The sequence below is a fragment of the Hemitrygon akajei genome, chromosome 3 (assembly GCF_048418815.1).
Source record: "Hemitrygon akajei chromosome 3, sHemAka1.3, whole genome shotgun sequence".
NCBI classification, from domain to species: Eukaryota; Metazoa; Chordata; class Chondrichthyes; order Myliobatiformes; family Dasyatidae; genus Hemitrygon; species Hemitrygon akajei.
In genome coordinates, this window is record NC_133126.1 from 84,111,907 (window position 1) to 84,136,293 (window position 24,387).

General features: G+C 39.0%; 1 protein-coding gene across 8 annotated transcripts in view; it reads left to right on the plus strand.

Annotated features, from left to right (window-relative positions):
- Nucleotides 1-24,387, plus strand: part of sipa1l1 (signal-induced proliferation-associated 1 like 1) — a 379,448-nt gene that overhangs the window by 320,042 nt on the left and 35,019 nt on the right. For 4 of the 8 annotated variants that reach the window (XM_073040252.1, XM_073040255.1, XM_073040253.1 and 1 more), the window contains 6 exons: nucleotides 505-660; nucleotides 6,177-6,304; nucleotides 18,196-18,314; nucleotides 20,598-21,073; nucleotides 22,321-22,551; nucleotides 24,160-24,198. In XM_073040252.1, coding sequence (XP_072896353.1) covers nucleotides 505-660; nucleotides 6,177-6,304; nucleotides 18,196-18,314; nucleotides 20,598-21,073; nucleotides 22,321-22,551; nucleotides 24,160-24,198 — 1,149 coding nt within the window. The remainder of the gene's footprint in view (nucleotides 1-504; nucleotides 661-6,176; nucleotides 6,305-18,195; nucleotides 18,315-20,597; nucleotides 21,074-22,320; nucleotides 22,552-24,159; nucleotides 24,199-24,387) is intronic. The other 4 variants (XM_073040256.1, XM_073040258.1, XM_073040260.1 and 1 more) reach the window with 3 other exon arrangements.

Here is a 24,387-nt window from a genome sequence, read left to right on the forward strand (position 1 = left end):
GTTGACATACCAAATCTCTTCAAACTCCTAATGAAGTATAGTTGCTGTCTTTACAACTGCATCGATATGTTAGGTCCTCAGCGATCTTGACACCCAGGAATTTGAAACTGCTCACTCTCTTCACTTCTGATTCCTCTATGAGTATTGGTATGTGTTCTTTCATCTTACCCTCCCTGAAGTCCACAATCAGCTCTTTCATCCTACTGACGTTCAGTGCAAGGTTGTTGCTGCGGCACCACTCCACTAGTCAGAGTCTGTATGATACAACCTTTAACTGTTTAGCATACATGTATGGAGAAGAGTAGGTAGACAACAACCACCAGCGTCTTCAGGACTAGGTTGTGAAAAAAGGGAACTTGAAGACACAAAGGTGATACACTATTTGTTTTCATTTTTATTCTTAAAACAGATAACAATTTTATTCTGGAAAATGTATTGGGAAGAGAAGAAAGAGTTATTTGAACTCAAATATAACAGTTGTTTGCCTCCTATTGACCGCTGCAGGTTGATATCTTCAATGGACAGTCCTTATGTCTCAGCAGCATCGGTCTCTATGGGACGAAACCAGCATAGCCGCAATTCTCCCAGCAATCTGTCTTCTTCCAGTGATGCAGGATCCGGCGGTGGCAGCCATCGAAGGCAAAAGTCTATCCCTGATGGGTATGTCTAATCACAGTTAGTTATTCGGTTGGCAGCCCCTGGCAGTACATTAAAGAGCAGTCTTCAGTTTGTACAAATTGCCTGTGCCCTGCTGAGCAGACTAACTGAGAGACTGATGTGATGGATATCTGCTATTAGGTACTCATTTCCTGTTAATTGTTGGCTCTGACATTAGACTGAAATAAAGTAGAAATAATCCATGTGCTACTTGCACCCATTAATTGCATGCTAGGCAATTCTTCAGAAGTAATCCACACAGGGTCTGCTGTAGACACAGTAGATAGCTCCAACCTCATGATGCCAATTTTAGCCCTGATATTTATCTATCTATCATTCAATAAAGTAACTCTCATCACGATATCCAATACTGATCTTCTGCCCTCAGCTGGCCTAGCACCAATAACCTTGTGTGTATTTTGTGTTTTTTTTAAATTTTTACATGAATTCTTTTTTCTCTCTCATTTTTCTTATTGACTTCCTTTCATTTGCTCTTACTTTCTCATTCTTGTTTTCACTCCAATTTTTTTACCTCGTGACTTTTGTTTATTCTTTTGCTCTGTCTTCCTCTCCATCTTTTCCTATATCCATTTCTTCTCTCCTCCTCTCACTTTGTCCTTCATCCTACTGCTTTTGCAGCCTTTTCCCATACCTGCTGACCTTGTGCTCCACCTCTGTGTACGTCATCTTTTACTCTCCTACACTCAATCATTGTCTAAACTCACGCTTCTACTGTACCGTCCACGTGTTTTTCCTGTGACCTTCTCAAACCTACCAACCACAGTAAAAATAGTCCCATCTAATATGTACTGTATTCCCATAACCTGTGTCCTCAGGTGATGAGGTAGATCATTGATTTTTAAACAATAGTTACCATCAATCATTAAAGACACTCAACCATCAAAGCAATGAAGCAGCATCCATCATCAAAAATCCTCACCATCTACACCGTGCCCTCTTCTCAATACCATTGGGCAGGAGGTACAGAAGCCTTAGATTCTACACTGCCAAGTTCAGGAACAATTATTACTCTACAGCTATCAGGTGCTGAATTGGAATGAATAAATTCAATCATCACTACTCTAATCTAATTCTACAACCTACAGACCTATGTTCAAGGACTTTTTACAACTCTTGTTTTCGGTATTTTTTTATTTGCACCATTTGTCTTCTACACATTGGTTGTCAGCATTTGTCTGATTATGTATAGTTTTGTAAATTCTATTCTATTTTTTCCTTTGTAAAGAGTATATGGTAGCACATACTTTGAACTTTGAACAAATTAGGCCAATGAAGAGAAAGACATTCTTTAAAAGACATATTGAAAACTATCTTTAACAAGTAATAAAATTGGAATAATGTCTGTGACTCAGTTGACAATTGAGAATATGTAATTAATATTTGAGAACAGTGTGCATAAATGCCAGTTTTAAGTGTTTAGTTAAGAATTCATGCATTTGAATGAATATCACATTTTTCTTACTTGGTAGAAGGAGGGTAATAAAAAATATTTACCTGAATATCAGAAAACCAATTCTGTCCATCTTGTCAGCTAACCTGTGAGTTTAGCTACTGAATCACAATGACTGCTTGCCAAATTTAATCCTGGGGTGGATTCATGGGGAATTTCTTTATTTGCTAACCTATGTGGATTAGGGAATCATCATAATTAAGAATCTGGATTGCAAGATTATTATTGGCTTCCTGAATTAGATCCAAGGTTATGCTGAACTGTAAGTAATTTTGTGCCATGAGTGCACACAAGGCTACCTAGAGTCATCCTTTTTGAGACCAGTATAGATGCGCAACAGAATATTGGTAGCCTAAGCAGGATTTATATTAAATGAGGGAGAAAATATAGAGTAGTGCCTCCTCACTTTCTTCATTGGTCACGCACTCTGCACTTTTTAACATGAAATGGTATAAGGCAGGAAATAGAGTGTAGGCCATTCAACCTGTTTAAAAAAAAACAGTTGTACTGTATTGTGCAACATCCTGTATGGATTTGTCTTCCAACTCTGAAACCTTGTATAATCACCTGAGCGAGGCAGAAAAATGTATTTAAAATCCCAGTCACATCAAGCCAGAGATGGGGGAGAGGTAAAAGATTAATGAGGTGTCAGACTGGTGAAGCTAAACATCAGTACAGTAGCACTAATTTTCTTGCAGCTGATCTCAAAAGCTTTCCTACATCTCATCAGATAAAACCTCAGCAATCATGCCACATTCAGCCAGGAATGATGGAGGTTGGTTGATTAACCAGTGGGAGGAGGTTTCACCATGATTGTCTCCATCCTAAATGATGGCAGAAACTAGGACTTGCTTACAAGAGACAATCTTGGGTGTCAGGTGATCAATCAAAATTTCCCACACAAAGCAGTCCACCACCAATTCAAATCACATCTTCCAGAGGTGCAGTCATACACAAAAGTGTGTTGAAGCCTACACAGCTTGGCTACAGTGCCAAATATTTGTGGTTCATAACTAGACAGTCTTCTGGCCTACCTCACTGACAATGTGGGGAAATTGTTGTACTTTTAAAAATCAGGACAGATCTAATTCAGCCAAATACCAACTCCCTTCAGCAAAATGATGAAAATGGTCATTAATATCAAATGAATTTCTGTTTAATCATCTGGCATCTGCAAAACAGTTTGGGCTCTTTGTGAGCTGCTCTGCTTCAGACCTTATTACTGTCTTTGTCCACAGGCTAATCAAATGAGCTGAATTCCAGAAATCCAAAGTGACCACTCAATACCACCAGTTCAAAGATGGGCAGTTAATGCTGTTTGCTTCATTACTGCCCACTTCCTATGAATTGATTCTCAATGACAAGTTCATTAAGGCTTTGATCGACATTGGTCTCTTGGGCACAGTGATCTGCATCTGAACTTATCAAGCTGAAACTGATGAGGTGCTATAGAGATCAGTGCTGGGTTCAACCATTAACGGTCTATATGGATAAAGGGATGAAGTATAGTTATTCACAATTATTGAGGATACAAAGGTAGTTGGGAAATCAAATTGTGAAGAGGGCATTGACTGCAAATAAATACAGATAAATAATTCAGTGGGAAAAGATTTGATAGAGTATAATAAGGAAAAGTGTGAGTTTTTACAGTGAGCAGAGCCTACAGAACGCTGCAGTGCAGATGGATCTGAGTGTTCTTGCACAGGAAACACTAAGTTAGCATGAAGTACATTTGGTAATTATGAGGGCAAAAGAGAGGGTGTACAAAAGTAAGGAGATCTTCAAATTCATATTTAATTGTCAGTCAACCATACATGAATATAGCCAAACAAAACCGTGCTCCTCCAGGGCCAAGGTGCAAAACATATTGCAAATAGCACACAGTGCACCACAAGTCGCACAAATAGTACATATGGTTACAATAAATGATCGCTATAATTATATAGGTTTTGTTAAAACTATACTTGAGTTCTGTGCACAGTTTTGGTGACCTTACTTAAGGAGGATATACTTTCATTAGAGGCAGGTCAAAGGAGAGTCCTGAAATGAAGGGATTGGTATGGAACAAAAGTTTGATTAGGTTGTGCCTTTGCCTACTCAAGTTTAGAAGAATGAGGCATGATTTTATTGAAATGCCAAATTCTAAGATGGGTGGTTCCTCCCTTGGGGAAATCGAAAACTAAGAACCATTGCCTCACCTTCTTAAGACTAAAAATTGAGTGCGGGTGGGGAGAGGTGGAATTTCTCAAAATTTCATGGGCTTTGAGATTCTCTACTTCCAAGAAAGCCACGGGAACTCAGATTTTGAATATATTCAAGTCTAAGGTAAATTATTGGACTAAGCTGACAGAATAGAAGAAAAATGAGGCTGAGGCCAAGTGCAAGCATAATCTTATTAATGGCTGACAAACTTGAGAGGCCATATCATCTGCTCTCTCTTCCGTTTCAGTCAGAATTGTATTATAAAGAATTAAGGCAGCTGGTGTTCATATAAACCCTTTGGGTGGCTTCAAACATCTATTGTGTGATACCCCACTACCTCAGAATCTGTTTGATGAATCCCTGTGCCCTGTTTGACAAAAATGTGCAATCTATTATGAAGATCATCAACTGGACATGACGAACAACAGAAAGTGACCCTATTGTTCTGATAGCTGTTGTGTTTATACCTCCTAAGTTTTTTTTTCTCTTTCCCATCATTTTTAGACAATCAGTTCTTGAGATGCTTGACTAGTACATAGCATTACTGATTATTGTGGAATGTGCAAATGAGCTACGCAGCTGCAAATCTGTGGGAAAAGTCTAGTCTAATTAATGTTGCTATTTATGTATTTTTAATACTAGCTATTTATGTACTTACCATGAGCAACCGCATTAGTCTGTGTAGCATAGATTTTGTTAAACCTGTTAGTTAATTGAAATCATCAAAATGAGCAGTTGAGATTTTGTACTCTGAAGTTGCACAACACAGATCTCGTCCATGCATTGATTTTATAAATCTGGATGGAAAATGTGTATAATTTTTATATTCTTCTCATAGGTACCCCATGTACAATTTAATCTCCGTGATGATTATTTAAACTTTCATAACTTTCAACAAAGCAAGTTCAACAGTGGGGAAGGGGAAAGCACTGGAAGAAATACTGTTTGTAATCATTAGCTCCTTCCCTCCCTCCTAAAAAAATGTTAAATCAGTTGATTTTTTTTTAGTTTTGTTCTATGGTTTCCTTGACAAAGGTTTATATCATCCCTGGCAGCAGTTGCCCATAATCCAGCAACATGGTGTTGAACATTGAAAGGAAATGTGTTTTTATTGCAAAAATATTTTATTTAAAATAGAAATAATGTGCCTAAAATCAATAAAGAAAACTACAGAAGGAAGGCTTGACGATTGTATATAAACTATGTATTAGTAGTGCCAACTCAAACAAGTACACATACATATTCAAACTCTTTAGAAAAAGTTGCCAGTAATTGTATATTGTCATATTGCTATGCTGTCTAGATTAACTATTAATAATGCTTCATGCTAATTGCATAGCCCAAGCTTTCTGAAATGTCACATTTGATGGATTGAAGTCTAAATTGTGACTAAACAGCAGTGGTTTATCAGCAAATTTAGAGATAGTGTTTAAACTGTGCCTAGCTACGCAGTCATGAGTGTAGAGGAAGAAGAGCAGAGTTTAAAGAGAAATATAAAGAAAGTCTGAGAGGCATCTTTTTCACAGAGGATGATGACGAAAGTCTGGAATTAGTTGCCAGGATGGCTATTGGGGGCACAGTTCCAACATTTTGACTGTCCTTCAGAACTCCAGCGCGATCACTTGAAATTGTAAATAGCGTTCGTTGATGTAGTAAAGATTCTGAAATAAGATAGTGGAGATCAAATTTTAATCTGGTAGTTAAGAAAAGTATGACCATCTTGTTCATCTTTTGAAAAACATTGTCAATAATACAGAAATTAACTGCTCTGAATTATAATTTATTGACCTAATTGTTTACTTCACAAACCAGTAATCCTGTTGCTCTTCTTCATTTCCATCTAAAGATTTGGTCTTAACCGAAGGTCTCCTGGGTCAGTTGATCGTCTGAGCTTTAATGAGGGCAGTGGTAGTGGTAAATCCACACCCATCTGGCAGAAAAGTGAGGATGGCAACATTGAGAAAACCACAGCAGGTTTGTGTGACATCAACTATATGTTCACTGTTCAATGTCAACACTATATACAGTGCATATAAAAAGTATTCAGCCCCCTTGGTAGTTTACATGTTTTATTGTTTTACAACATTGAATCACAATGGTTGTTTTTTACACATTGGCAGAAAAAGACTGTGTCAGAGTGAAACAGATCTCTGCAAAGTGACCTAAATTAATTACAAATATAAAACACAAAGTAATTGATTGCAGAAGTATTCACCCCCTTTAATATGACACACCAGATCTTCACTGGTGCAGCCAAATGGTTTTGGGAGTCACATAATTAGTTAAATAGAGATCTGTTTTTGGAGACATGTCTACAATCAGGATGTTCCAACTGATTGTAGTAAAAATACGCCTGTATCAGGAAGGTACAACTGTGGTGAGTCAGTATCCTGGCAAAAACTACACAGTGAAGACAAAAGAACACTCCAAGTAGAGGTTATTGAAAAGCACATCAGGAGATGGATGCAAGAAAATTTCCAAGTCGCTGAATGTCCCTTGAAGTACAGTTAAGTCAATCACCAAGAAGTGGAAAGCATTTGGTACAGATGTAAATCTGCCTAGTCCAGGCCGTTCTCAAAAAACTTGTGTGACTGTGCAAGTAGGGGACTAGTGGGGCAGGCCATCAAGAAACCTGTGATGACTCTGGAGGAGTTACAGGCTTCAGTGGTGGAGATGGGGGAGATGGCACATACAACATCTGTTGCCTGGGTGCTTCACCAGTCACAGCTTTTTGGGAGAGTGGCAAAAGGAAGGCTACTGTTGGGGGGGGAAAAAACTCACATAAAATCTCGGCTAGAGTCTGCCAGAAGGCATGTGGGAGACTGTGAAGTCAGCTGCTGGAAAGTTTTATGGTCTGATGAAACCAAAATCGAGCTTTTTGGCCACCAGACTAAATGGTACGTTTGGCATAAACCAAACACAGAACATCATCAAAAACATACCATCCTTACTATGAAGCGTGGTAGTGGCTGCAACATGCTGTGGGAATGCTTCACTGCAGTAGGACCTGGAAGGCTTGTGAAGGCAGAGGGTAAACTAACTGCAACAAAATACATGGAAATAGTGGAGGAAAACCTGATGCACTCTGCAAGAGAACTGTGACTTTGAAGATTTCCAGCAAGACAATGACCCAAGCATAAAGCCAAAGCTACACAGGAATGGCTTAAAAACATTGAAGTTAATGTCCTGGAGTGGCCATGTCAGAGTCCAGACCTCAATCCCATTGAAAATTTGTGACTGGACTTGAAAGGGGCTCTACACCCACAATCCCCATGCAATCTGACAGAGCTTCAGCAGTTGAAAATTGCAGTGTCCAGTTGTGCAAAGCCGATAGAGACCTATCCACGTAGATTCAAGGCTGTAATTGCTATGAAAGGTACATCAACTAAATACTGACTTGAAGGGGTAAGTATGCAATCAATTATTTTGTGCTTAATAATTGTAATCAATTTAGACTAATTTGTAGTAGTCTGTTTTCACTTTGACGCAAAAGCCTTTTCTGTTGATCAGCGTCAAAAAGCCAAAATAAGTCCAATGTGATTAAATGTTATAAAACAATAAACACGAAAATTTCCAAGGAGGGTGAATCCTTTTTACAGGCACTGTGTTTTTTTGACCGGGTATTATTCAACTGTTTTATATTAATTTTTTTGTAATAATTACATAACTGGTTATTTTAATATGTTTATTATGGTGTTCATAATCAAACAAAGCACATGTCCCCTAGTTCAACTCCCTCTTCACTTTAATCATTATTAAAGATATAGCTGGTCTCAAAAGTGATTCAACCACTTTTTTTTTGTAAAACAATAAAAAACTTTAAGCATTTCCTTATTTGTCACCCACTGCCAAGGGGAAGGCAGACTGCATGGGCACAAGAATGTAGGCTGCTGTGACTCAGATGATGCTGTTGCAGAATGAATGGAATTTGGAGTGCTTGTTTTTTTTTAATGTTTACTTCTGCACATCATAGCCAATGCTTTCCAAGCCAAACTGTACGCATCTGTATGTAAAGCACCCATTCATTTGTCAGCCAGCCTGTTTAATTGTTTAAAAAAAAAACCAAAAAGTACCAGAAGTACTCAGCAAGCATATTGACTTTGGGAGAGAGAAAAAGAATAACATTTTGATTATTGGTACTGAGGGATGAATCATTTATTTTGCTTGTGTACAGGCACACACATGAAGGGAATGGGCAGAAGCAAATAATCAAATGAAAATGACAGCAGGGTAGATTGTGGTGACAGAGATCAAGCATCAAGGTGTTCTGGACTTTTGTGCCTTCTTTCTTCCACGCAGAAGTAAAGAACGGATTGATGGTTAGATTCCAGGCTTGTCACCTCAAGTCAGTGAACCAAATGGGCAGATGTGCCATAGCTGCACCCTCAGCTTAAGACAGCGGCAACCATGCCATCTAATGCAGTTCCCACTCATTTCATCAGTGACATTGATCTTAACAGTTTAACAATTTTGTCAGTTAACCTGTTTTAAGGGAATTTATTAATTTTAATGTTACATTAATGTTTTTACTTGTTAATTATTGTGATGCATTCACCTCTCTCTAATCATCAGAGATATTTAGAAATAGTGGAAATTGCCAGACCTGATTACACTGCCAGGCTGTTCTGCCTCAGAAAAGTGCCACCAGTGCAATGCCAGCAGGACTGTAGGAGCTGCATAAGCAGAAAAGTTTGTGCCAGCGCAGTGGTTGGGATGGGGTAGAGGGTGAATGCAATTTCAACATACCACAATAAAATGATGTAGAGAACACCTTCCAGATTGGCACCCAGTAACCAAATGGAAATTTTGTTTAAAAATCTGTGAGTGTTTCTGCAGACGTACCAGATCTTCTCAAACTCCTAATGAAATACAGCCATTGTTGTGTCTTCTTTGTAGCTGCATTGACATGTTAGGTCCAGGTTTGATCCTCAGAGACATTGACACCCAGAAATTCAAAACTGCTTTCTCTTTCCACTCCGTATGTTTAGAGGTAAAAACCTATATGTACAATGAACTCATAAACAAGAGAAAATCTGCTGATGCTGGAAATCCAAGCAACACACACAACGTGCTGGGGGAGCTCAGGAGGCCAGGCAGCACCTATAGAAAAGAGTACAGTCGATGATTTGGGCCGAGACCCTTCAGCAGGAACTCTTCAGAGTTCCTTCTGCATTTTTTGTGTGTTACATACAACAAATGTTTTGGAAATCTTACGCTGCTGCATTTTTTTTTTAAAACATGGTTCCTGTCCTACAAATGTCAGAATTCTCATGCTCTTTCATGATCCTTTCTTTTTCTTACCATGGAAAAAATGTTACTATTCTTTCCTGAATAATTTACAATGTTTTAGTAAGGAAGCAACTCTGATTTCCTGCCAATCAGAGAATGTCTTCTTAATCCTTGCTGTGCTTCATCATCCACCCCCTTGAGCAATTACAAGCCTTTTTCACAAGTTTAAACTTCCTATGCTTTCATATTTTCAAATGATCTCTTGTGCAGAGCATTTTTAGTTGCCTACTGAAAACTGATGTTAGGAGCACTCACACAATTAATGACTTCAAAAAAAAAGCTTGAGTTACTTCAGTACAATCTACGGTACTTATCACAAGTCCGTGGTATCTCTTCCTAATAAACATATACTTATCAATTATTTTGCAGAAACCTTTCTCTGGCCATCAATATTTGGGTTAAGGGTTTTAAGTGAGTATAACCATTCAGTTAGCAATCTCTGCAGAATAAGTTGCTCACTTATGATTGTACTCAGAAAATTTTACTTTTGCATGGACAGTTTTGCCCTCACAAATTTGTAGCAATCAAGCAGCAAGTTATATTACAAGCTATAATTATTGAAATTGGTAGGATGTTGCTTGACAGTGTAACACTCAACGTTGCTGTTGAGACCCCAATTGAGTAGCAAGGTCAACCAATGTTAGATTTGTAAGAGAAGCATTCCTTAGGTGTAATGAGGGGGGAAATGAAACCTATTTTGTACTTGTATGTCTTTTGTCTTTAGTTTTACAGTTTAAGGGAAATCTTTGAATTAATTATAATTGTTACAAAATAAAATTTAGAGTGTCCATTATAGAAACAAGCCCTTATGCTTAACTAGTGCATGCTGACCAAACTGACTTAAGCCAGTCCCATTTGCTTCTGTTTGGCCTATATCCCTCTAAACCTTTCCAATCTCTGAAACTCTCTAAAATGTCTTTTGGACATTATAATTGTACAATTTCCACTGGCATCTCATTCCACGCACACTACCCTTTGTGAAATGGTTGCCCATCAGGTCCTCCTTTAAATCTTTCCACTGTGAACATTCACGTAATTGATACTATCCTTGATTTTGTGCACTGTGCCTCTCTAAGGTCAACCTTCAGATGCCCTTTAAATCTTTCCACTCTCACCTTAAGCCTGTGCCCTTTGGTTTTAGTCTCCCCCACTGTGAACATTCACCTAATCTTTAACCCTCTTGATTTTGTATAGCTCTGTCTACACTCCAGAGAAAAAAGACGCAGCCTATTCAATCTTTTCTTAAGCTCTCCATTCCCAGCCCAATTTTTGTGAATGTTTTCTGCACACCTTCTAGCTTAATGATGTCCTTGCAACAGCAAGGTGACAAGGACTGCATACGTTACTCTGTGTGGTCTTACCAACGTCTTGTGTAGTTGTTAAATAATGTTCAAACTCTTGGGCTCAGTAGCCTGATCAATTAATATAACTGTGCCTAATGTCTTCTTCATCACCCTATCTACCTGTGTCACCATTTTTAGGGACCTATGTATTGTGCCCTTGGGTCGCCGTTTAACAATATTCACCAGGGCCCTGCCCTTTCTTGTTTAAGTCCAGGCCTGGTTTAATTACCGTAGATTCCGGATTTTAAGCCGCTACTTTTTTCCCACATTTTGAACAGCTTTGAACTTTGCGGCCAATAATCCGATGCGGCTAATGCAAGGTTTTTTTCATGCCGCCTCGTAAACATTTTGCCTCGTAACAGTAGACCAATAAAATTGATGAGTAGTTCACAGAGGTCCAATGAAATTGTACGATAAATCAAGCGCACTTTCACAATTAAATTATTGTAAATCAGTCATTTGTACTCACCCTCATCAACATGGAAAACCCTCGAAGCATTGTGCTACCTACCCTCTTAGTTTAAACTATATTTGTTTTCTGTACTACATCGCGGGATGCTATGACGACACACCCGGTTTCGCGGCGTCTTGTGGGAAAATGCCGTTTGCGATGAAACGGAAAGGAGGGGGTCGAGCGGCGGAGCGGCTTTGGATCCGAGCGAAATCTGCTTTTAAATGCCGTTTGCGATGAAACGGGACGGAGGGGGGGAGCGGCGGAGCGGCTTTGGATCTGAGCGAACTCTGCTTTTAAATGCCGTTTGCGATGAAACGGAAAGGAGGGGGGGAGCGGCATTACGCGAGCGGCTTTGGATCTGAGCGAAATCTGCTTTTAAATGCCGTTTGCGATGAAACGGAAAGGAGGGGGGGAGCGGATTCCGCGAGCGGCTTTGGATCCGAGCGAACTCTGCTTTTAAGTTAAAGGTATCAATAACTTTTCCTGGTAGGCTGCAGTATATATATTTTTTACCAGTCGTTAGGAGATATTGGAATGTTGTTCAGTAAAGAAGTATACGCAACGTATATTTAAAAGTAGCCGCGTACGGGCACGGTTCGAAAAAAAGCATTTGCAATATGTATTTGTTTTTGTTACCATATGGATTTAATTAAAAGTTAAAAAAATCCTCACGTGTAATATCTTTCTGTGTAAATATCTCATATTACAACGTGGGACACCTGCGGCCTAAAATCCGGTGCGGCCTTTACATTTAAAAAAATGATTTTATTTCTAAAATTAGTGCCAGCGGCTAAAAATCAGGTGCGCTCTGTAGTCCGGAATCTACGGTACCCAAAGCACAACACTTCGCACTTGTCTGAGAGAAATTGAATCTGCTGTTCATTCACCCACTTTCGTAGTTGGTCTCTTATTCTGTCTAATATGAAGTGTCTAATATAAAGTGCTCTACAGATTGTGGTGATTTTGGAGTGGCACAGTGATGTAACTAGTAGAGGTGCTACCTCACAGCCTCCAGAGGTCTGTATTTAATCCTGATCTCTGCTACTGTTTGTGGAGCTTCTCCCAGTGATGGTGTGAATTTCCTCCACCTGCTCCAGTTTCCTCCTGCAGCCTGGAGACATGGGGGCTGACAGGCTAATTGACAGCTTGAAATTGACTCTTGTACAGTTGAGTGGGAGGATCTGGGGAAAATTGAAAGGAATGTGGGAAGAATAAAATGGGATTAATTAAGGTTAGTATAAATGGTCAGCACAGTCTCATTGTGGGCATAAGGACCTGCTTCCATGTTGTATTACTTTTAAGTTTAGGCCATGGGTTTAGTTATTGAAGTGAAAATGCATTTCAGTATTGAGAGCTTCAGCAAGCCAGCATCCTAAACTCATTCCAAATATTTGAAGGGTCTTCTATTGCCAAAAAGCTTTTGTCCTTATTTCAATATTAAAACACATTTCTGGTTACATGTGGTGTTCTCGTGTTCCCTTTCTTCTCCCTCTCTATTCTCTGACCTACCATCTGTTCTGTCTGCAAAAGCCTGTCATTATCATTGTGCATCAAATTGCAGTGTGTTTGACAGGATAGAGTTTAGCTCTGAAGATTCATGGTAATTGTGATGACAATAATGAATGTAAAACCACCCATCCCCCTGCTGTGTATCCGTAGCCATCGAAGTGGCTCTGCAACACCCAGCAACTAATGATGCAAGTTTATTATTTAAATTGTGCTCAACGACAGAGAACTTTGGAAAAGTCAACAGTGTCATCGATCAGCTTGTACTGATGGCACTCTGCTCTAATGAGTATTTATCCGTCAGCTTTATTTTTAAGGAATAGTGATTCTGTTTAATCATCTGCTGCTGAGCAGCAGTGTTTTGTAATTAATTTGTCTTGGTTTTTGTAGCCCAACCTGTAAATGCACATTATGAGTCTTCCAATATGGTTGCTTAATGTGTGTCATTTTGGTTGGTAATTCAGATGCCAATAAATCCTTCCAGTTGTTTACACTGGAAGGATTAACCATTACTTCTTAGAGGCAGCAGAACATTTTCTATTAAAGAAAATGGTGGATAACTCATTTATGATCACTGCAAACATATCAGCTTGTGCTTGTTTTCATCTCTGGAGTCAGTCCAATCCAAGTCCAGATTTGAAATCCTGAGACAGAGTGCTATGTGCTGCCTTGTGCCATAACATCTCATTTAACAATGCAGCTAGGGTTGAATTTCTAGCTAGTGATGTTTAAATATTGAAAACTATGTGCATTGATTTTATAACTGTAATGGAACTGATGCTTTGAATATTGAGCTGATGCTTTTTAAATTTGTGTTGAAATTATTTTATGTTACAGAACTTGCTGTTAAACTTTTAAATGACTTTCCAGTGCTGATAACTGTGTGAATCTTAGGGAAAAATCTGAATCCCCGATCTTAAGCAGTTTGTGACAAACCTATTTTCTGACGGCTGTCTTCACTGGAAATATGCCGAACATCCTGTTGCCAGAGGGGATGGGGTTTACACTCTGTGAGGACTTAGCAAGTGTTTTTAGTAAATCTTTGGGCTGTACACTGGATTCCAATTTTTGAGATAGCTCTACTTGCACTGTACATCCCTCCTTCTGCCTTTCAGCCATCACCATCAACATGATCAGTGATATTGGATATTTCCACATTAACAGGGAATTGCATCAACGGCGTCAATTTATCAAGCTAGTTCATGTGACTTGAAACCCCATCTGCTTAGTTACCACTGCGGTGTGTCCTCCTTGGTGCACCTGCTGAATGAAGGCTGAGATTCTGGCAGACTGTGCATTGCTCAGTGATTGTTAGCGTGCTAGGATTGGATCACTTAACAGCCTCTGGCATTTGCTGATGATTCAGTTTCCTTTGTTTCACAGGTGACTGAAGGGAAAACTCCTGTTGATAGCCCTCAACTTTATTTTCAGGAATGAAGTGGTCTTTTATCCGTCCTTACCCTTGCCCCAGAAACGGGCACAACTGAAAAATGTCCCTCTGCCAATAATATGGGAGGAAGCAGGAATTTGAAATTAAAAATAAACTAGGACGGGATATAGAGTATATTATAATTCTTTGTGCAGGGTATACGTGCCTGTTACTCAGCGTTCAGAAAATATACTCACATAACATAGGATAGTTCAGCTAAGGAACAGGGCCTTTGCCCAACCATGTCTCTGCTGATTATGATACCTATCTGCCCTATATCGCTGTTTCCAGCCTGTTCACATGTCTGTCTTAATGTCTCCTAAACTTTACTGTTATATCTGCATCTACCATCTCCCATAGCAAAGCCTTTCAGGCACCTACCACTTACTCTGTGTAATTAAAAAAACCAAAATGCCTCATAAATCTCCTTTGACCTTCCCCCACCCCACACCTTAATCCTATGCCCTCTAGCATTTGATAACTACACCCAGGGAAAAAGCCTCCAAATATTTATCCTGTCTATGCATCTCAGAATCAAAATCAGGTTTATTACAATAATATTACAGGTTCATTATAATACTTATTCTAGGTTACACCTCAGCCTTCTACACTCCACTCCGTGCAATGTACTGGTGAACCTTTTTTCAAGTCTCTCCTCGTCCTTCCAAAAATGCAGTGATCAGAAATGCCCACACACTACTCTAAATATGGCCTTACCAAAACTGCAATATGACTTCCCAGTGCCTTGACCAATGAAGTCATGCATGTTGTACACCTCCTTTACCACTCCATCCACTTGTGATATCTCTGAAGATCCCTCTGTACATCAATGCTTCCAAGGAAATGACTTTATTCTTCCCTCTTACATTTGACCCTCAAAAATGGGACACCTCATAGTTCTCTGCATTTTCCACCCAGATTTTTGATGGATCTGTACCTGCTCTATCCTTAGACAATGAAACAAGATGGTTTTTTTTATATTACACTCAGATCCCACTTAACACTGAGGTTCCTTGGAGGTGGAGCGCCAGGTAAATTAGTGCTATGTGGGATCATTTTAACATTACATAACTGGACATGTCTGCCTGATTTTAAAAAAACGAACCTGAGATATATGATATTTTATGTATGCACAGTAATTCATGGAGTAACAAACATGCAAATAGGCTGAACTTGTGCATCAGTGCAGCAATAACACATCACAGCAGCAACAGAGGGAAGCAGGTGGTGGTTATATCTTAGAGGAGGGACCAGGCTGTGGGTCCTCCTCTAGCTTTGGCTTCTTCTTCAAGTAGGTGTTGAGATTTGACTGCCTTTTCTCCAGTTTCCTTTCACAAAGCAGTTCTCAGTAGAAGGGAATCATGTTGAGAACATCTCTCTTTGCCTCACTGCTTTGCTCCCAGTCAAGGTCGTTACTGATTTGTGTGATCGTGGTGATACTAGTGCTGAGGAATTTTGTGGTGATGTTTCTCGCTGGTGTTTTCTCTTCTCTATCCATGTTCTCAGCTTCCCAAGATGCGTTGCTCTGTGAATTCTTGAAGCTCTTCGTTGTTAAAGCTCTCACCATGAGGATGCAGTAACTCTTCAACATTACCATCATAATAACATCCTCTGATCCTGCTTTATTGGCCACTTCAGTTATGTTTTGGACGACTAGTTCTGCCTGAAATCCTAGGATGCCATACCTGCTTCCACAGTCCATTCATGCAGTTTGAAGTTACTTCATTCCAGGCTGCTCTGGTATTGTCTACAGCTTTCATGATGTTGTCAAAATGGCCTGATGGATTGTTTGTTTTGACTTTTTGTTTCCTCTGCTGGTTGTTTGAATGTGCGAGGAAGGTAGTAGGCTTTAAAATCCGATATTACTCCTTGATCCATTGGTTGGAGTAATGTGGTTGTATTGGGTAGAAAGTAAACCACTTCCTCAGAAATGCAGGTCCAAAGCATGTCAAGATTCTCAGGGTGGCATGGGGCATTATCAAGCACCAACAATGCTTTATGTTCAAGGTCTTGATCCTCACAATGCCACTTCACTGCTTGACAAAAGTGTGAAACAAACCAATTTTGGAAAACATCAATCATCACTCAGGCTTTCTTGTTTGATTTCCAAATCACTGGTAGACTTAACTTTAAATGCCTTTCATTGCTCGTGGTGTTTCAGAGTGATACACAATCATAGGTTTTAACTTAAAATCACCTTTAGCATTGCCTTCTGGCAAGAGAGTTAACCAGTCCTTCGCAGCCTTGAACCCAGATGCATGTTTCTCTTCTTAGGAGATGAAGATACAAGAAGGCATTCTTTTCCAAAATAGACCCATTTCATGCATATTGAAGACTAGCTCAGGAGGATAATCGTCCATTTCATTTATGTCCTTCAGTGTTGCAGGAAAATCCTGGGCTGCCTTGCTATCTGCACTTGCTGATTCACCAGAGATGCATACACCAAGGAGGTTACTGCGATGTTTAAATCTATCAAACCAACCTTTGCTGGCTGTGAATGTTCCTGAATATGATTGAAGATGCTTCTCACCTTTTCCAATATCATCAGCTAGCTTAGGGGCATATTTCATTGTATTTGGTCATCCACCAATATTTAGTCTATGTTCTAGTTTTTCCAAGCAAAGGGCTCCTTGCACGAGTCATCTTCATTGATGATAACTTTGAGGTCGTCATTGGAGAAACTTTTATCTTGTTTGCATTTTTTATAGTAGTTCTGATCATTGATGTAACCAATTTCAAAGAGGCACCAACATCAACCTAATGTTTCGGCTTTCAGAATCAGCTTTTATCTTTCAGTATTTCTTTTTCTCATTAGTTTTAGAATGTATTTACCCCAGAGTGATATGTTAAAGGCAGAACTGAGGAGGAAACAGCACAGCCCACTGCCCTAGGCATAAATCTGAAATAAAATCATCGAATGCTGAGAATGAGATTGGTGAGCTGTGATTGTTTGTAAGATAACCTAGTCAGGTACTGAATTTCTTTTTAAATGTTGCAATGAAGAATCCTTTATTTGGATCAATAAACAGATCAACAGGTTTGATTGTACATTAAAAGGCTGTCATATCTTCCAAACTTAGCATTAATTTTTTATTACGTAATAAGGTTAACAAATTAGAAGTATTTTTGAAACAAAAGCCATATTACATCTCAGCTCACAGTTTACATGCAAATACTAATGCTGAGACACATGGAAGTGTTTGATCATTAGTAGGTAATTAGTATTGAATAACTAATGAGGCAGCCCATTCCTCTCTGATGTGAGGTAGTTTTTGGAATGTACACAGATTGAATGGGCTATCAGTATAGTTCTTATGATACTTGTTACATCTGCATCTGCAGAAAAATTAGCATTTGCTGTCTAATTGTATTTACCTTGTCATCTTGTGGTTCTCCAAAATGTTGCCTCATTGGGTAACAGAATGCACGTTCTTTGCTGCAATGAACTATTCTACTGTGATCATAGTTTTGGAAAAATATTCCTTTGTACAGAGGTTAAAACGCCGTTGTACTTCTTTTGAGATTGACCTATTTTTCCAATTCTGGGACTTGCAAACACTTCACACAAAACTGCTGCTAAATGCATTTTCAAAAGATTCTATTAATTAATTGCAACATCTGAAATTATAATTGTAGCAGTTTCTGGATCCACAACAGTCAACAATTTCCAACACAAATGTACTCTGTATAACTTCAGTAATAGAGATTACAGCTCCTTCAGCTTCCTTGCTCTGCCAGTTTAAAATCTAATTAAAGCTGGGAATGTTTACGAATCACACTTGGGTCAGAGGAAGAAGAAATCCTCTAATAGTTGTTTTAAAAAAAGTATTGAAATATATTTCAGAGCCAACTTGGCATATCCCGTCGGTGTCGAAGGTAACATCTGCACTCAGAGATAGCCCCGGTGGGAGACTGGTGAGGCAGGAAGTTGTGGACCACGTTTCACCAGTCAAACATGGACAGGTAAACAAGTTAAAATTTCCTATGTGCCAGGTTTATGTCTGTGCCAGCATAATAGGAGTGATCTCTGCTCCCCACCCACCCCCATGCCTCCATCTTCAGCCTTCTTAAAGACTTGTTGTGCAGAACAAACTGTGAAGGCCTGCCATGTTTATAGATGCTTCCAACTCTTAATACACAGAAAATTATTGAAAGCCTTGTAGTGGTTTTCAAGGTAACAGTGTTCGATTTGACATGTTGACATTTGATGAAACAGCTTGTTAAACAGCTTCTTTGCAGCTCCTGAAAATGAACCTTGGGCTCTGTATATCTCAGTCTGCTTTAAAAAAAAGAGGATGTATTTTTATTCCTGGTTGTTTGTACTAATTACGTTTTTGAGTTATTACTTGGAGCTCAGGTTTTGCCACATTCTTTGATGTGACATTATATTGTCTTGACAAAGAAGGCTGAGTAGATAGATAGATAGATAGATACTTTATTCATCCCCATGGGGAAATTCAACTTTTTTTCCAATGTCCCATACACTTGTTGTAGCAAAACTAATTACATACAATACTTAACTCAGTAAAAAAAATATGATATGCATCTAAATCACTATCTCAAAAAGCATTAATAATAGCTTTTAAAAAGTTCTTAAGTCCTGGCGGTAGAATTGTAAAGCCTAATGGCATTGGGGAGTATTGACCTCTTCATCCTGTCTGAGGAGCATTGTATCGATAGTAACCTGTCGCTGAAACTGCTTCTCTGTCTCTGGATGGTGCTATGTAGAGGATGTTCAAAGTTATCCATAATTGACCGTAGCCTACTCAGCGCCCTTCGCTCAGCTACCAATGTTAAACTCTCCAGTACTTTGCCCACGACAGAGCCCGCCTTCCTTACCAGCTTATTAAGACGTGAGGCGTCCCTCTTCTTAATGCTTCCTCCCCAACACGCCACCACAAAGAAGAGGGCGCTCTCCACAACTGACCTATAGAACATCTTCAGCATCTCACTACAGACATTGAATGACGCCAACCTTCTTAGGAAGTACAGTCGACTCTGTAGGGGAATGCCCAAGTTTAAAAAAGATCCTAATCTGCATTCATGGTGGTGAGTTTTCTTTCATAAAAAAGGAAGGGACGAGGAAGCAAAGCCAAGGGAATGAATTGCAGAAAGCATATTTTCTCAAGTACTTTCCTCATGGGCAGTGCATAGGCAGTAGGAAAATGGCAAACTCAAATGATTTGAGAATGTGGGTCAGTTCATACAAGTGGTAGATTGAAATGCACAAAGTGCTCAAAAGTTTATTTTAGAAATTATCATTTTAAAACATTGCTTACAAAGTTGACAGAAATTCAATATACAAAACGTTGAAGGAAGAGAAAAACAGCAGAATATACAAGCTCACAAGGCAAAACCCTTCGGGGTACCAGGAAAGAAAAGTGAAGTGATTTAAGGAAAGAGGACATTTCACTGGGTTAAATACATTCAAATTAAATGTTATTGCTTTCACATGTAGCCTCACATTCCTTTTTCCATCCTGCCCCAATAAACTGCATGACATGAAAAAAGCTGTATTGCTAAAACTTTTTATCCACCTGGCAAGCACAAAATGTTAAAGCAAAGAGCTTGAGAAATCAAATGAAGAAATGCACTTAGTCACCTTTCATTGTCTCATATTATGTAATGAAGGATTGATTTTTTTTCCACCTGGCAGGAGCAGCGATGAACCAGCCATTTCTGTAAGGAAAATTGCTTAAAGAATATTTGTTTATGGCAATAACTTTTGAATTATTGTCTTTACAGTCCAGGGTTGCCTACAAAGAGGAGGCAAGAGAAGAATATCTTGAGACTATTTGAATTCAATGCAAAGCATAGAGCATTCCACGATTTTTACCTTGTATAGACACTGCATTGCTGAAACATTGTGTTTTATGTGAATCAGTTACTTCTCCCATCCACTTCCCTCCCATCTCACGTACGCTGGTACAGAAACATTGCATTATGTCCTAGCATTTTTGGTCCCTCCTGACATTTGGAGTACTCTCATTATCACTCAATAGCATCGTGGTACACTGATTTTTTTAAAATGGAGGTTATTATGATTTAGTATCTCTTAGTTAAAACATTCAGGTTGATAGACAATTATGAGATTATTAACTGACCTGAAGTCTTGTTTTTAAGAATTCAGGTACAGATCATCATTTAGATGGTATGTTTTGAACTCTGCATTATGTTAAATAAACTGTAGTTATTAAATGGTTTAGAGTCTTGACCAATGACGCTATTTTCTTCTCCGCTTTCTAGTCTGAAGCTCAATATTCAAGCCATTCAAGCAGCAACACACTTTCCAGCAATGCTTCAAGTGCTCACAGTGATGAGAAATGGTATGACACAGGGGACAGGACGGAATCTGAACTAAATGGTTATAACTACATTCAGGGTACATCTGCAGACAGTGGCATTGATACAACCTCTTACGGGCCATGTCATGGCAGCATGCTGTCTGCAGGAACCCCAGCTGCTCCAACAAACTCTTTGAGGTCTGCACCAACAAAAGAGAAAGCGGCTTCTCCTTGGCCTGGTCCAAATGACAATGGCATGCACTGCAGCAGATTAGGAGATCGAGGCTCCCACAGTTATGAGAGGAGGGGCGCACTCTCACCGGCACTAAGCACAGAAAGTCAAAGCAGATGTTACGGAGGGTTGGTCCATAGTGTTTCAAGTGCATCAGCTCAAGAAAGCAGAGCGTATAGCCTCAGTGATACCTCCTCTCAGTCCAGGTAATTAATTTGTGATTATGTGTCGTTTGTGTTTCTTCTGAGTTTGTCCCAGTTTCTCATCTACTCTTAATAGCCTTGGTGACAGCCCGTCAAGACTGGCAATCTCCTCTCCCTTCAGCCACACGAAACACTTACAAAAAAAAAAGGTGCATTTGGCAGAAGGTAATGTGCCTGTTCTGGCCTTTTCCAAAGTGTGAGCATGTGTCTAAGTTTTCATGGCTGGATCTATGAGAGAGTAGTCAAGGATAACCACCTTTGCAATGTCATGGCGGTAATGTAGCTGGAAATGAGTAGGTAAATCGTCTTCCAATATTTGCTTCCCTTTTGGTTGCATTTCCATCACTCCTTCGCCTGGTAATGCATGAGAATCACCACACATCATAACAACAGATAGTGTGTTAGAAATACGTAATTGTTCAGAGAAAGCATCTAATGTGTATATAATTTACATGAAAATCATTATATATTTTGTGAAAGCATGTTGTGTTCAGCATGACAATATAATTGATATGTGTTAAGAATGTGTAATTTGGCTCATTTGCCTGAAGTCATTCATTTTGCCATTTAATATGTTACAATTTGATTAATAACTTGCAGTTTAATTCTGGTCGGAACAGTTCGCAAAGGAAAGATATTTACATATTTTGTGCTGACTGCCATTTACCTGTCACCCTTGTCTTTACCAGTCTAAAGTGGTTCCAGTCCTTTATTTGACAGGTTTATATCATCATGGCTCTATTCCTCAAAAAAATCTCCTTTCTTCGCATGTCTTCCTTCACATTGTCTCAAGCTCTGGGACTTTTTCTTTAAACTCATATCCCTCTTCATTGTCCATTTATATGCTTATACATTCATCCGAGTTCTTTGAACAAACAGAATCCTTATTAATGACATACAGTGTTTGACCACATTCACTCAAGGTGTTAATGTGCAGCTGAGGATAACAAATCGCACCCCTTTAAAAGGTGAAGACCATTCCCTGCCTGCTGTCAACAGTTGTCATCCATGTTTGCACACCATGCAAATTTTTCCACTGCAAATTAGTGAGCAATCTGTTCTTAGACAATTCAGATCATTGTAAGTAATTTAATAGCATCAATAATTTATTTTAAGAAGGGAAAATATGCAGACTAAAGATGATATTTTGACGAAAACAGTGGATCCATGCAATGGCCAACTTATGAGAAGCAAGTTCTTCATTTTCAAAATGCATACTCCTTGTAATGGGGAATTTATTTATTTTCCAGTACTCTGAGTTCAAGGCATTCCATTAGTCCAGTGGTCTTTACACACAGTAGGAGTTCACCCCACGATGAGACCCAGCCAACTCCTTCACCCCAGGCGTCACACCATTCATCCTCCACATCTGGGCCCAGAACATTTTATCCTCGCCAAGGAGCCACCAGCAAATATTTAATAGGCTGGAAAAAGCCAGAAGGGACTACCATTAACTCTGTTGGATTTGTGGATTCAAGAAAGTAAGATGCTAAGTTTTTCTCTGATTCTCTGAAGTGTTCTGTAATCCATTCTGTGTCAGCAGTTTAAATATTTATGTATGGACCACAAATCAAGCAATTCTTGAAACTCTCTGCCCACACTTATTTCAACAGAGTTTGCTGGGTAATATTTTGCCCCTCCAAAGCAGAGAGAGTGGTTCAGGCGAGGGTATCTGGGCATGACGTGTGTGCTGAGACCAAGTACAAAACACTTGCTACCCATGTACATGAAGGAACAACTGTTACCAAAGATGTGCATCAATTACTGCTATAATCAAACTAAATAACTCAGTCAACAATGCAGAAAACCGCTCCATATAGGTGTACCTGTGTAATTGAAAGATTGATAGCAAATAGCATTAACAGAATGTTAGCAAGGGAAGTTTTTTTTGTTTGAAATCTGATTTGGGCTCCATGATCATGAGAAACAGGAATGTTGTAAAGGGAATCAAGTCAGTTTCTTAGAGGATATATGAGACATACAAATGCAGAATTGGGATGTGTTTTAGGAAAAGTAGGCTCATCCATACAAGAAAATCTGTAATTCCCCCTATTCATCTATGCATTGTTACTTGCATATAAGCACAACATTATGAAGAACTGATCAGAGGTTTTGTTGAAGTGCAAATATTGATTTGTTTTTCAGTGAAGAATTTGTGTTTTCAGGTATAATTAAACTGTTTTTCTTTTTAGTGCCCTGCTTTTCTTTCACATTAAAGCTTAAAATAATATCTGAATTTTGCTTTTAGCCCTGGTGCCTTGAGATATCCATGGCAAAAGGAAGATGGTTGTGAAGCCGTACTTGGGGTGCAAGATAATGTTAGAGGAGTTGCTATCATCTTTTAGTTCAGTATTGATAACTAAAATGAGAGTGGGTGAGAAGAATAGCAAATTCCTTTATAATAGAGTACTGTAAAGATTATTTAGGAACCCATATGGTAAATAGTCAGCTAAGTCTGTTCTGATGTTACAAAGAAAACTGATAGCAAATGCAGTTTAAGCTTGTTACAAAAACAGATCTTCAGTCATGTCATTATTGGATGAATCATACTTTACCATCAAACTCTATGCTGACATCCAATAGATGCTTGCAAATGCATTTCCAGTGGCATAAGTATTTAAATTCCTTTATATGTGTCAAGTGCACAAGAAAGGATGAAGATACTTGTTTCTTGACTATTCCTTTCCATTTAAATTTCCTGCTGTGTTGTCACTGTTAGTAACCCTACAACCGAAGATGAAATTAGCACAGGTTGATGGGAACTCTGTCATGCGGAGTCCCTGCACCTACATTGTTTTTGATAGTGACGATAGAAGACAGTTTTGTAATATCCATGTGATAGACAGCCCAGACAATTTTCATGTTTGCAGTTGGCCTGTTGACGAGGGGAAAAACTACTGTATATTTTATTGAGTTTTGAGAAAATCTGCCACATGTTATTCCTTATGTGATGTACCTCATTCCAGTTAATGAATTCCATCTTTATCACAATGCATGCATGGCTACAGTAGGTGAAGATCATGACTCTATTTAATTGTTAAATGCAGAAACTTGTACATATTATTTATATTTACTCTTTTTCTCAAAAGGAAATATCCTGCAGCCCTTAATGTCTGGTGGAATGTCAGGTAGTTGAGTGTTCACGACATACGTTCAAAGAACAAGCTTGGTTTGCTGTTTGAGCCACGGTTGCTTTTCATTAGCCACGCATGTGATTTTGTCATGTCAGTTGCAGTATATATACGTAATTGAGCATGGGCTTTGTTGTGTAAATTGTGAATGGCATGAAGGCATTTGACATACACTAAATTGTAAAT